The 14,877-nt window shown below is 50.5% G+C and overlaps 1 protein-coding gene across 1 annotated transcript; it reads right to left on the bottom strand.

Moving 5' to 3' along the window:
- Window positions 1–5,380: 5,380 nt before the first annotated feature.
- Window positions 5,381–13,727, bottom strand: MRM1 (mitochondrial rRNA methyltransferase 1). The gene is made up of 5 exons (XM_032201172.1): window positions 12,946–13,727; window positions 12,372–12,465; window positions 10,386–10,506; window positions 6,277–6,396; window positions 5,381–6,134 (listed from the first exon to the last, which is right to left on the bottom strand). Exons 1-5 carry the CDS (start codon window positions 13,725–13,727, stop codon window positions 6,091–6,093), a joined length of 1,161 nt encoding a protein of 386 aa, XP_032057063.1. The 3' UTR covers window positions 5,381–6,090.
- Between the last annotated feature and the right edge of the window lie 1,150 nt (window positions 13,728–14,877).

Genomic DNA, 14,877 nt, shown 5'->3' with positions numbered 1-14,877 from the left:
GTACCCTTGTTTATATAAAAATGCATATTAGGCACAGATGCAATCTCAAGCAGAAGACTTGTGATATGGTTTGAACAAGCTGCACCGCGCCGGAAGGTGCTAATGAGGGCTGGCAAAGCTGCGAAGGCGCCGGCAGACACCGCCACCTCCTCTGGTCCACCGTGCAACCAAAATCAGTCTTGGAGCAGGACCCGGGACAGAGCTCAGCATCGTGGAGACCTGCAGAGTCCGGTCCTCAGATCTCCAGGGAAAAGAGCTGAGCTAACACTTATGGAGTGCAGGAGAAACACTGCTGATTTGGCAGCTTCTAAAACAGGCCAGAAAAAAAATAATAATAATTAAAAAAAAAATTGGCAGGTTTAACTTTGCATCAAGCCAGAGCACATTGTTACATTTTTAAATATATCAAACTATTGATCATAAGCAAGCCAATTACCTCTGTGCATAGCTAAAGCTGTGCAGTGAGCATATTTGAGCCATCGCTGCATCCACCCATCCATTCTGCACCGACTGGGCAAAAACCTCCCAGCCTCCAGCAGCCAGATCGTGAGCTCCCCACGGACACAGCCCACGAGGGATGCTGCCACGGGCTCCAGCAGCATTTCCCATGGCCTGGTCAGCATCATTTTGGCGTGCCTGCTTGCACATACGAAATGCATTCAGCACAAACAACTTCGTAACAGCGTGATGCGCTGGGAGATGTAATTAAACACAAACAGCATCCAGCTGCAAGGAGCACGCAATGCGCATCTTTTATCTCTGAATTTGGGTACCCGTGTTCGGCAGTGACATCCGTCTCAGGGCTGAAGCCAGTCACCACTATTTTAGTGCTAACAAGAACCCTGTGTACTTGCAGAGCATCTCCCAGCTGAAGATCCCAATACCTGGACAAATATTTTATCTCCAGAGGCTTTGAGAAAGACGGTAAGCATAATTGCTACCCCAGCCCACTGAAAACACAAGAAGAATTTCTTCAGCTATCCCCAAAACCTCCATCAGTTTGAATTGGACCGCAAGATAACTTCAGTCACCCTGAGGCTGAAGCCCAAGTGAGGTTAAAGCATCTTCCCTCAAAGCAAAATACCCCCTCCAGCTCCTATTAAAAAAAAAAAAAACAAGCCCAACACCCCCCAGTTACGATAATGCAGGCACACAGCCCCAGACGTGCACGCATCACACACGGCACAGCCCCTGCAAAAACACCGCTGCCGTAAACCAAGCCTCATCTTACACAATATTTGGGTCGCAAGTTTTATAGGGAATAAATATCACACTTCAATTTCATGGTAACTTAGGAGGGTTGACTGGCAAATACCATGGCTTTTACATGGTTCTACCAATTACGGAGCAATTACATGTAACCTAGATCTGGAGGACATACAGTAGAGATATAATGTATTCCTCTCCGTGTTAAAAAGAAAGAGGCAGTTAATAGAAAACACTTTTTTTTTTTTTTTTTTGAATTATAAAACTCTCCTATTAGAACCCACAATATTCCTGGGTGACGTTATTAAAACTCCACATCAATCTCCAACCCAACGCAAAGACTGCCACCCCATTAACACATCAGTTGTGGGACGATCAATAAAAATTTACTTTAAAATGTGCCATATGTCGCCTCCAACAAAGTTTTATTATTCAGATTCATCAGTTTGTACCTCAACCCCCGTGCAATTAAATCCCATTTAGCAGGACTGACCTCCTGATTTGAACTTGTCATTCCTACAGCTGGTTTGGAGTTTAACAGCACTTTTAAGTAATGAAAGCAAAACGTCTGCGAGTTGGTGGTGGAGCACAGTGAGCCCTCCGGCGGGAGCCCTCGTCGCACCTCTGCCGCCGGCACAGCTCTCGCACCAAAACAGGGTGAGGGGAAAAAAAATAATAAAAAAAAAAAAAAAGAGCGCAGGCACATTTTAACATGTTGTAGCATATTTGTAAACATCGTTAATCACGGATTAGCAGATGGTAATGTTAATTGCACCTGTGGAAGTAACAAGACCTCAAGGTTGATTACATTTACAAACTCCGATCATCGCTGCGGCGCGGCTGGAGGATTCCCCGCCGCACCCAGAGGGGCTGCGTGCCCAGGCTGAGCCCTCGCGCCCGATTTTCAGCACGGCCTCGTTATAAAGCTGCTGCAGAAAAATGGGACAATTAATGCTGGCAGAGACCTGCGCCTGTGCTCGTCGGGTGGGCACAGGGCTTAAGTATAACAGGGATGGTGCCAGAGATGCTTTAGAAAAAAAATAGCAAACCCACAACTTTCTTGAATGCAGCTGCAAATGAGAACGAGAAGCCCTGGAGCAGCCAAATCGATCTCATTCCACTGCACACAGCCCAGCTGCCCGAGGCGGCACGAGCACCAGGCATGAGCACGGGGCAGCCCCGGCCGTGGCACAGCGCCGATCGTGGTACAGAGAAAATAGCTGTTCCCTGCCCAAAAACACTGCCAGCCCCTCTCAAGAAACCTCATTAGGAGCCAGTCGAGGATTTTATGGAATGATTTGGTTTTGGTCACATTAATAATCTGTGCACAGAACCTAAATTTGGGGCATTAGCTGAGCTTCTCCAAGCCTGTTCTCCCTTGAGTTGATTTTGGGGGATGAAAAGATTTGCGCTCAGCCTGGTCTGAGATTAAAAAGACAGGCGCAGAGCGCATCTTCTGAGCTAGCAAGGACAAATATTTTGCCACTGTGCTTAGAGACACTTTGATTATTGAGAAATCATTTTGGAAGGGCAATTACTAAATTTTAAAATCAATTTGGTAAATATGCTTCTGAGAGGAATCCATGACAAGCAGCAGGGAGGGAAGAATTGACTTTCAAATTACACACACACACTTTATTCATATCTAAATATCAAAGAGACTCTATGTACAAACAGAAGTAATCAGGAAACATGTTTTGATCTTGCTGATGTACACAAAAAATGACAATTAATGTCCTCCTTTATGATATAAAGCCGGGAGTTTTTTACAGTTACATTACAGGGACGATTATAGTCGAGCTTAAGGCTAAAAATAATGAAAGACTATAAAAACTACATTTTAACGTTTAAAAATATCCAGGAAATTAACTGGAGAAGCAGGCAATGATCCAATTAATGGATCGCATTTATTAGATCGGGGGCAAATCACGCAGCAGAAGGCTCCATCTCAAAAGGTGCCACTCTGCAGAGGTCCCCGTGCTCCTCCCGGCAGCGCGAGGCCTCAGGCGTGCTGGGTCCGCAGCAGGATGCGGCTCGGGCAGGAGGATAGGTGTCGGCTGTGCCAGAAGCCGAGCCCACGTCCATGAGCTGGGCACCAGCGATGCAAAGCAGGGCCAAAAGTTAACGCCGAGGGAGAGGTGCTGAATGCAGCGGCTGTAGCTGTCCAGGGTGGGATTTACTGCACTAGCAATGACACCCGTGGAGCAGCAGTCAGGCACGAGGTCTGTTTGTGCACTCAGATCCCCGTTTCCCTCGCCTTGCACCAGCAGCAGATGCACTCCCTGGATGTGCCAACAGAGCTGGCAGACAAACTGTTAAAAATAACCATAAAGCACCAGAGCTTCTTAAAATGCAAAGCTCATACAGCCCCCGGTAAGCCCGGTCTGACGCTCCAGTGCCACTGCAAGGTGCTGCGCAGACAGCGGCTGCACGGGGCAACTTGTGGGGAGTCGCTGCAGAGATGGATGCTGAGCCACCAGAGGAGCGACTGCAGGGATTCTGATCCATCCTGCCTGCAAGGCCTGGGAAAACCCACTCGTTGGCACATTTAAAATAGGACCAGACTGCTGGAAACTGCTCCCAGAGGAAAACCGATCACAGTGCAGGGGGACGGAGAGACCCGGCCAGGCCCCCACCCCAGGGCTCCTGGCAATGTCCCCACACTCACCCCACTGACGGAGCCACCGTGGGCACCAAGGTTTTGAGGGTTTTTGGGGTTCAAAAAAGTAACTGCTCCATCATTACTCACCTGCCTCCTCATTAGGGAGGTAAACCAGCACAGCTACGCGTGGTCTGAGGGTGCGCGGCTTTCCCAAACCCAAGCAAACTTAATGAAGTGCTGCCTCTTATTAAAGCACTGCACAAAGAAATTATTGCTTTTTTTTAAAATGAGAAGCTGCAGTTTGTATGAAATCAGAAAAAAAAACCTATATACACTTATCTATAGATTAAGAATAGAGCAAAGGCTTTATCCTCATCCCTGCTGCTCAGAAGGACTCAGCTAGCCCCAAGTGCTGACCCTGTCTTGCGAAAAATGAGCAAATCTAAGCCACGGGCACCCTCTGCTGGGGCAGACACGGCTGCATGATCAGCGCCAGCAGGGAAGGCTTGCCAGCAGCCTCGCTGGCCTCTTGCCTTTTCATTTCAGCATTAAATAAATAAATAAATAAATAAAGATACATTCAGCCCACAAAGCGAGTGCTACGCACCTGCCCAGCAGCCATCACCCCAGCAGTCCACCAGACCTTTCGCTGCTGTTTGGTGAACAATTTCAGACGCAGGCACAGAAGCATGTCTGGCACTGCAGCAGGCGTTTTTGGAGGAATTTGGTTTCTGTCCTTTTGTCCTGAAGAGGCCGAAGGGGCAGCCACAGCTCAGGACATGTGCTGCCACACACCAGGCACCCTCTCTAGCTGCAGTGACAGAGGTGAGCGCTCGACACCACTGAACGGCAGCAGGTTTCAGTGCGAGGCTGAGCAGGATCCCACCTGCAGGCCAGCCCCTGGCTGGGCGATGCTCCTCGTTTCTCCTCGGCCAGGGAAGCCCCCAGAGCTGCTGCAGCAGCAGAGCGACGTGTCCTGTCCCAGCCCTCGTCCTGTCCCAGCCCTGCAGCAGCCACCGCAGCCAGCGCCCTCGGCAAGGCCGGCCAGCCTCTCCCAGGGACACATCTGAAAAACCCCCACATCCACAGACCGGTTTACAGACTTCATTTAGCTCAAAGGAAAGTCCTAATTAGTCACTCTGAGTGATTTACTTGTTCATTTGGAAGGGGGGAGGGGGGAGACTAAGCTGAATTGTTTGAAATTATCCCTAAAGGGCACTGTAAATTAAGTGTTAATGAGGAATCCTATGCAAAGGGCCACAGTAGCTAAATAAAATAATTAAGGTGCTAAGCGATAACATTCATTTGGTTCTCAATAATTTAGCCAGCCTGGTTTTCAACCAGGATATTTGCAAATGAAACCACCGTCACCACTCTCCCTGCACCCACGATGCCATCACTGGGGACTGTGGTGCTGGGGCAGCTCAGCATCCAGCTGCTTCTCGCCCACCGTGGAAAGAAAAAAATTCCCTAAACGAGGAGAACAAGCTCCACACCCCCCTTCCCACCTGAAGGGAGAGCCCCGTTCCACTGATCACACTCAGGGTTTATATATGACACAAAAAGGATTGATTTCAGTCTACAAGAGATCTTCACAGAGGCTTTATTTCAATGGGCTGCATTTTTCCCCACTACAGCTCTTTCGAACAGGTCGTGTCCACCCTTTGGCACGGCCGCAGATTCGTGTTACAATCAAATACAACACGCTGCACTTGAGACTTCCAAACAGCAATATGTAACAGGGGAACTGCCTCGGGAATAAATTGCTATCGAGTAGTCCCAAACCGAACCTGTTTGTCGTCAGCACCCTCCTGGCAGCTAGGAGGGTGCCAACCAAGAACTGGCTCTAAGCTGCAGCCCAAAATCCTCTCCACAGCCCGAGCAATGTAAGTCCGCCTTGCAAAAAAAAAAAAAAAAAAAAAGACCTGCAGCCAACACTGACTATTTTATTGCAAAAAAACGAAGGATTTGGCTGTCTGCTTTTAAAACCTAGCTTTATCTCCTCTTCCTTACAACCTTTCCTCTGAGGGTGGGAGGTGTTACCTACTGCTTGAAGGCATCTGACTTCAGCACTGAGCCAGGGCTCTGGTGGCATTGTGCACCAGCCAGAACACAGGTCAGGCCAACGGGGCTCACCCTGCCCATTGTAGAGATGGTGAAAAGCCTGGAAGGAGCAATTCCACATCCACACCGACTGGAAGCAGCCATGAAATGCCAAGCGGCCTCCCTCTGCAAAAGGTCCAGGCTGGGAGACCTCCACCATGTGCCACGATAAAAATCAGTCACTGCCTCAGCTTCTGGCTGCAGATGGAATGCAGGAGAATACCTGTAGCAAAGTTAAAACCAAACAAACAAAAAATACATGTTTTTAAAAAAATAAAAGAAAAACATTCTGAGAGCCTAGATGCTTGAGATTTTTAAGTGCAGAAGTTTGGACTGATGCCCTTGTGCATCAGAAGTATTTTTACCAGTAGCCACCGAGACGTTCAGCGACTCGATCCCTGGGTGAAGCGCTCTGCCAGGGGGAATGGCCAGCATCCGATGGCACAAGAGCTGCGTCTCCAGGGAAAGTCCATCCCCTTCATTACCTGCAGAACACAGACACCGCTCAGGTCAGCTCACAGCTGCTGCCACGTTCCTTCTTCCCTGTCACGAGTACAGGTCTTGCTATGCTCTCTCACCGCTCACCAACCTCATCAACCCCACCAAACAACAGCCAAGAAATACCAGAGGCGAGCTGGGTGCCTTCCCTGCCATCCCTGGCCCCCTCCAACCTCCCTGGACCCACTCTCCAGTACCTGCAGTGTTCCCAACACCCTCCCAACACACCTGCACACCCAGTAAATCACAGAAACTTGGAGCTCGAGTGCAAGCACCCCCCATGCGAGCACCCACGGTGCCAGCGGGCAGCTGCCCACGTACACGGGCTGCTGCCAGAGGCACGAGGCAGACGAGGCCACCGGGCTGCTGTGGCACAGCAAATCCCACAGCCCTATCGGCAGCGACAGGCTCAGCCTTTTCAGCGCAGAGTACCACCAGCTGGGTGCAACTTGTGAATGCAGACAGTTTAACCAGAGGCTTCAATTGATTAGTTGTTAAACCATCCAACAGCCCTGATATGTTTGGGCTGATACACTGGTGAAACAGAGTTGAAATCTATCCCAGGTCATTAGTAGTTGTTTGACTCACACTGTCACAAAGGGAAATGGAAAGGGAGAGGCTTTAAACAATCCTATGTGCAGACAAGTGAAAATGCAGAAGACCACAGACCTCCCAGCCCGCTCAGCTCCCCAAAGACTTCTTCCACATTCATTATTTAGAGCTACACAGACAGCTACACGGCTGCAAGCATACCTGGCTCATTTGAAGGACGTGCCCACCCTCTAACAAACCAGGCTCAGCACGCTGGATGCCAAACATTCCCTTTCAAAAGCGAGACCCGGGGCCCAGCTGAACCCCAGACTCACCCAGGGCAGCACCACTGGGGCACACACTGTGTGTGCAACCAGGCCTTGCTCAGCTCACCTCCACTCATCTGAGGTTGAACAGCATCACGGATGCTTTAGGCACTGTCTCTGCCACTGGAGACTCGCTCCTCCAGAAGGCAAACGAGCTCCTAGCTGGGCTGAGTTGCCACAAAGTTCTTCCCTTGGTGTCTGCTTAGAGCTCTTGCCCAGTCTCTATGTATTTATCTGTGTGAGACCTCCTCCCGCACGACACAGAGTGCTGTTATTACCACTTCACAGACTGGACGCTGAGGCCCAGTCTCACGTTTCGCTGGCTGATCTAACAGGCAAGATGCACTCTGTGTAAGGAAAAGCAGGCATTTGGTCATGCATCTTGCATCACCTTCCCCGAGAAAATAAGCAAAAGCGCCCTTTTGCTGGGATGAATGAACCTTCAGAAAAACAAAATCCCATCCTAACCCTTCTTTTCTTGCTGCTTTAAGCCAGCAGCACAGACAAGGCATGGCCTGAGTGACACAGGGAGCCAAAGACAGGGCTCCCACAGCCCACCCTGCCTTCATCACTAGACTGTGGCTCTCTAGGGATGCTCCAAGGAAATAAAAATATGTACATTAACCTACTTTTGCCTGATTCAACGCAGGAAAGTTTTAGATCTTACAGCACTATTTGTCTCCTGAGCCTCTCAAAACCACATTCTCACGGGGCTCTCCAACTGGGACAGCAGCTATTAGCAGAGGTGCCACAGTTCCTGGAGCAATCCCCTCCTCTCCCTGATACGGGCCTTACGATTCCTAATAAAGGCAGCAATTTTGCTTCCAGCTTTTACAAAGCTTTTTATGGCTCTAGCTGCTTAAAATAATTAGGACCTATAAATTCAGGGCAAAAAGACTTGCACAGACTGTGACACGTGGGAGGGAGTATCGACTAAATCAGAGAGAATCCTAGTTTATACCAGTGAACAAAACGCTTCCCACTTCAGATCTTTGGCTTTGATCTCATGGTTTTGTCTCTCAGTGACAGAGCACCTGATACTGTCCTTAATTATTTGGCAATGCCTGCCCCCCATGCAGTACTGCCCAGGACTTGGTCTGGTGCTCACAGCAGCCTGCAATAACGCACCACCCCTCACCTTCACACTCCGACTTGCCGTATGGGATCAGACTCATGCTCCAAACACTCCTGCTCCTCCAAATCACACATCACACTTTGCACCACAGTGCATGAAAGCCTCTGAGCTTGGCTGAAATGAGAGAACAGGAGTTTCCCTGCCCCTCCTGCAATTAACACCAGTGCAGCAACTGCAGTTTTTGGTGCAGGATGTCCAAAGCCACGGGCTGTGCTGAGGAAGGTGCACAAGGAGCAGCTTGATAAAACCACCACTTCCACCGCCTTAAAACCCAAGCTGAAGACTGGATGTGTAAGAACAAACTACCCAGCAACTCTTCTTCCCTGGCCACCGAAGTGCTCCCAACCTGTTCCTGTTCACACAGGGCACACAAGACACTGCCTGAAGGGCACCTGGCCTGCTGGGCACTTTAGGCAACACCTCTAGCACAGACAACATTCACCTGGGCTGTCCAAATCATTCTCTTCCAAGCCAGCAAGGATGCCAGGGGGGTGAATTCAAGTCTGCAAATGCTTAACTTACAAGACAATCTATGCAATGCTCGCTACCATGCTAATATATCTTTGCTGCTCTCTATTTGTGGCTGCAGGTACGCTACATATTCAGATCTAGGATGTTTCTTCAAACAACCCCAGCATCAGACAACTGTAATGTTCAATTTTCTTTTCAGTGAAGAGTTAGTGCTCAGCAGAGAGTTGAAATCATTACTGCTGCAAGGTCTGGGAGCTCTCCTTATGCATCTACCCATCAGCCTCCAATCTCCCTTGACAAAAGGATATTTGGACTTTTTCCTGGAGAAATCTCTCATAATTCAAGGTAATGACACCACTGCCACTTTCACCTCCTTCCTTTCTCTTGGTGTTGCCGTTGTTTCTGGGATGCATTTCTTTGTGGTCCATCAGCATCGCTGCCAGCCTCCCCATCCCCTTTATAATATAGCTTCACACATCTTGTAGAGATGCCAGATTTGCTGCATTGTCTTGTCAGTATTTCTAGGAGTTCAATAAACATTTTAATTAAAGGAATGTCTTCTGAGCCAAGAAAACCGCAGCACGGGGCAGGATTACAGCCCCTTGATGGCTCGTCGCCAGCATGACACCACTTCCAAGTGTAAAAGCTCAAACCAGCTCCGTGCCAGGTGACAGACACAAAGCAGGGGCTATAGGATGGCCACACAGGGGTGCCTAGAGCAGCACTCCTGGGTGAATCCCTTTCTCTGGCTGCCACAGGGCCATTACTCCCCTTCTCTTCACCTTCTGGCAGGCTGCACAGCTCAAACTCTGCCTAGAAAAGGCAGCATCCTTTGCAAGTTTCACAGCACACAGCTCTGGCAGGGAGGAGGTTAAACCTGCCCTTCCTACCAGCACTGCAGTGGCCAGCAGCTCCTGCCTTCTCACAGGCACACACAAGCAGCCACAGACCGATCTCGGTGGTGGCCTCGGCCACAAAGCCCAGCCTTTTGTTCCAACCATTCCCAACATCATCTCCTCATCTCCAGACCGGAGCACAGACACAGGACAGCTCACCCTCAGCACAGCAGACACGTACCTCCTGGGTCTCTCTCACCCAGGTCTGTGCTTGGCCAACACAGAAAATCCAGGTTCAGGGCCCTACAACAGGATCAACAGCACTGCAGAACGCAACGCAAAGCAACGTGCTGTGGTTGCACTGACCCAGTCCTGCCCTGCTATCGAGAACTGCCACGTAGTCCCTCTGCACTTACTAAACACCCTGTTCATCTGCACAAACTGTTTTGTTCTTTACAGTTCCTACTGGGAAACCTCCAGGCTCCCCCCTTCTTCTTGGCCTCTGTTTTATTTGCCCACAGATCATGCTGGTGCTGCTCACTCAGCTTTTCTTTTCCAGACCAAAGCGTAACAGAACATAACAGACCTGCAACTAGCTTAGGGGATGACATGCTACCCCGATCAGTTCCTCACACACATACTTCCACCAAGCCCAAAGCTCTGTCAATTGACAATACCTATTACTATAATAATGGGTTTATTCCACCGAAATTCCAAGCAACTGATGACAGGAACGTTTTCTACCTCTTCGGGCTTGCTCACCGTTCCCACAACTTCCCAGCCTTCTGCAGCTTTAGCCTGGGAACAGGAAAGGAAATACATGTTAAAAACAACAGCAACTTTTCAAGCTTAAAAAGAAAGTAAGATATGTACATAACCAAATAAATGTTTTAGACTTGCAGTTAAGCTGACTGGCCTTTTGACCCCCCTTGTATTTTTACCACCAAAGTCCTACTAGTACCAGGACACAAACCTTGGAACGAGGAAAATGAACAAAACAAACTAAAAGCGGGTTATTTTCCTCCTGTTGTTTGTTCCAGTTTATCAAGCAAACAAAAAGCAACTGAAAAGCTTTTTCTGCCAGTGTAACAGTTCTAGGAGGGTTTTTGGCAGCAAAGTACACAGAAAGAGTAGCGTTAAACAAATCAGCATAATGCTAATGAACAGAGCAATGTGGCACAAGTTCTCAAGCGCAGCCTCAGCCATCAGAAGCCCCCAGGAACGTTTTCAAACACAACTACACATTTTTCAACCTGGATGCCAAAAATCAGCTCATATAAAAAGCAGGGCACTCAACACTCAGTGCTTCACATAACCAGAGAACCAGCCTTCCCTCCCTCACCCTAGTGAAAAGAACCTTAATTATTTGTCTTAGAAATCCATTTTAACAATAAAAGAGCTGCTGCTTCTTGCCAGCTCCATTTCCTGTGAAACTGGTGCTTTTTACATTAAGTTATATCAAATTTACACCAGCCAGGCAATGCCAAGGGTTAGGCCGGTGAATCTGGGTCCAATTAAATGAACTGCTGCAATGGCTCCCAATGTTAATAATTCAGGCTTTACAGTAACAAAGTGATTCTTCCAGCTGTTTCAATTAAATATCAATGTACTTTATGTGCCTTTCATTTCATCATCCTCTAGAGCTCCAACGGCCACACACCTATGGTACAGCTGAACGCTGGTTTTCTAGCACCAAGCTTCCAGGCTTACCCCTGTGTGGAACGTGATCAGCTCCTCCTCAAAGGGACAGAGGCATGCAGCTACCCCAAGAGTGCCTCTGTCCCTCTACGGATCCAAAGCTTCTGCCCTCCCACACCTTGCTGGACCCTCCAGCTCCACCACTGTACTGGTCTGGGGCATCCCATGCAAACAGAGGAAGGCAGAGGAGAGCCTGTGGCTCCTCACTCCCTGGCCACATCACCCAGCCTCACGCAAGCAGCATTCAGCTGGTTCCCAGCCCAGCCAGGGCACAAAGCACCTCCACAAGAACTCAGGGCAGTTGTGTGGTGCTATTGCAGGGGATGGACTCACGCTAATTCAAAGCAACTCTCCTGTGTTTGTTTCAGCTTAAATCATGTTTTTCCATGTGCATTCCCCTTTTGTGTTCTGTAAAGGCCCTTATCTCACCTCGCAGCATAGGTACAGGGTAAAAAGCTTCTCAGCGGCTCACACCCAGCCCTGCTTTCTCCTCGCTCCCCTGCTCCAAAGGCTGCCCAATGCTGCCATCGTGTGCCAGGCTCTGGGACGCTGCCTCTGTGTGCACTGGGAAAGACCTGCTGCAGGCAGCAGCACCAGCCCTGGTCCCCACGGATAGACAGGGAGACAGACCCCATCTTACCGAGTCACAGCACAGACCCACTGCTACCCTGCCAGCACCATCCTCCAGAAAGGACCCACAGCACAGAGCAGCTGTCCCAACCCAACCCGACACAACCGGACTGCGGGTGCGAGCCCATCAGAGAGGTCCTACAGCACAGAGCACCGGTAGCGAGCAGGAACACAAAGCAGGAGAACAGAACGCTGCAAAAATTTGAGTCCTCTTTCTGCACCTCCTTTCTGTTCAGCACATGCAATATTTGAGGTTTCCCATATATACGTTACACTAAAATACTGGAAGAAAAAAAAAAAAACAAAAAAAAACAAAAAAACGTGGATCATTCTACCTTCAAAAAGCTCCGGAGGTCATCTGTGCTGTAGACATCAAAGACTTCCATAGCTCCAGAGCTAGCTTTGCTCACTGTCGGAGTCAAGGGGCAGCTGCAAGGGGAAAAAAAAAGAAAGGAAAAGTTTCATATGATGGCAAAAGAGAAAGACCAGGAGGATTTTTGCTTCTCTATTTCCTTCTCTTGCCTGTGCAGCAGGCAATTCCATCTAGTCTGCAAAAATCTCGTTCGCTATACGGGTGTATTTTCCTATAGAGAATAGGAGGGCTCAAAAATTAACCCAAGAGATAAGTTGCAGCAGTTCTGTGCACAGTTGGACAATTAAAACACAAAATTAGTTTTTTAAAAAGGGTACCCAGGGAGGTTCCCTACCAGCCTGGAACATGACAACCCGGAGCCTCCCTGCAGAGCGCAACGCGGAGCAGCAACTGCCCAAATCCAGTTCTCAAGCTCAGTCTTAGAAAGCCCTCTAAAGAAGCTGCTGAGCAGTGCAGGCTACAAAGCTCTTTGGGCTCCAAAAGGAAAAGAAAAGAGAAAACTCCAGCGCCGAAGCTGCAGACACCCAAGCCCGTACCTGTCCCTCTGGCTGGTCACCACTCTGTCCACCCCCAAGAAGTAGGCAGAGCGCAGGAGTGCGCCCAGGTTCATGGGATCCTGGATCTGCTCCAGCACCAGCCAAACCAGCTGCCGGTTCAGACCCTCTTCACCCCCCAGATCGGGCTCCTCGGCTTCCTCCAGACTCTTGAAACGCAGAGGGGAGGCCTCCAAACAAACCCCCTGGTGCACCCGGCCTCTGCACAGCGCGTCCAGCTCTCTCCTCCGGACACGGTGCACGGGCACCCCCCGGGCCGTGGCCTGAAGGATGAATTCGCTGCTGACCAGGCGCCGAGCACCAGCACCCTCCTTGAGGAACAGCCTGAACAGATCCCTCCTGGACTGCGACAGGGCCATGGCGCACGGCGCGATGCCGAAGAGGATCTCCGAGCCCCTCGTCCTCTCCACGGGCAGCCCTTCCAGCCTCCTCCTGGCCTTTGGGACCTCACCCCCCGGCCACCTCCACCCCTCCTGCCCTGCTCCTGCAGCCCCCCGGGGTCCCCTCTCGCAACCCTCGGCCCCCCTCCGGCTCCGGGGCTCCGGCCCCACGCGTGTCCGTGGGGAGCCGCGGGCATCGCCCCCCGCCTCAGCCGCCCCCTGCGAGGCCGCAGCTGGAAGCTGAGCGCCTGGGGAAGGCCCCGGCCCAGCACCCAGCGGCCGGCAACCCCACGGGGGGCAAATATCCCGCGTGGGGCCGTGGCCCCCAGCCCCGAGCACCACCCTGGCGGCCCCCCGGCGGAGAGCCCGCAGCGCTTGCTCCATGGGCACCCGCGTGGGGTGGGGGATAAAAAAATAAAATAAGAAAAAAACAAAACACCAGAGCCAGCCCTAGAAGCGGCGTGGGCTCGGGGAGGGGCCCACGCAGCCCACACAGCACCCCGGGAAGGGCCGCGGACACGCGTGGGCCCCGCCGTGCCGCTTCCGTGCTGTGGGGGGGGAGCGGAGCGGGGCCGCACCACAGCGCCGCGGGGCGGCCGGCGGGGCACAGGGCCCGGGCCCGCCCCCCCGACAGGGCCCTAATTAACGAGGGGAGCTGCCCCTCTCTCATTAACGCCTCTCATTAGGGCGGGCCGCGCCTCGGCCTGGTGCAGCCGCAGCCTCGGTGGTCCCGGGGCGTTTCTGTCCGGGCCCGCTAGGCCACTGAAGCACAACACGCGGCTCTTAAAGCTCTTACCGATTAAGAGATTTTAAGTAAAATCATCTTTTTTTTCCTGTTGTCTGCCAAAGCCGGGTGCACTCATCGCTCCCCCACCCAAAATGAGAACTGAGCTCAAGTCACCAGAGCTCACCCTGTGCCAGGGAACGTTTCCGAGATGCAGCAATGTTGCCGTAACCGATGGCATTTATTATATGACAAACAAGGAAAGCACAAGATTGGGAAAAAAAAAAAAAAAAAAACAAACAAACACGCTTTTAATGCTACAAATGCTCTCTACCTGTTTACAAGGTATCCAAAACCTCTGCCTCAAACCCAGCAAGGCAGCCAGTTCAGCTATTCACTACTTATTTGCAAAAATGTTTTATTTTAATGAGAGCAAACCTGAGCTCGGGCATGTCCCTCCTCACTTGGACAAGCTGAAAGGGAGCTGGGAAGCAAAAAATGCCTTCCCTTAACAAGAGCAACAATCCATCCTGCTTCGAAGCAAGCACAGGAGAAGGAAAAAGTTCAATATCCAAGTCTGTGCAGCAACAGCAGCTCATCCCTTGCATAGTTTAGCAGCTTACCTGGGGATTTCAGCAAACCTCTGTGGAGTACGGCTTCATTTGAGCATGGATGGGCGAGTCCAGCCTCCACAGGTTACCCGTGAGACAACTGGATGCTATTCTGCTCTAGAAAGCAATTACAGTTTTTCCCCGTGAAGAACCAAATTTGCATGTTTCTGTTTTGAAATCTTCACAAAAGAAAGGTTTA

This window comes from Aythya fuligula, chromosome 20 (genome assembly GCF_009819795.1).
Source record: "Aythya fuligula isolate bAytFul2 chromosome 20, bAytFul2.pri, whole genome shotgun sequence".
Classification (NCBI taxonomy): domain Eukaryota; kingdom Metazoa; phylum Chordata; class Aves; order Anseriformes; family Anatidae; genus Aythya; species Aythya fuligula.
The sequence above is the reverse complement of the archived record's forward strand: the minus strand, read 5'-3'. Positions and strand labels throughout refer to the sequence as shown.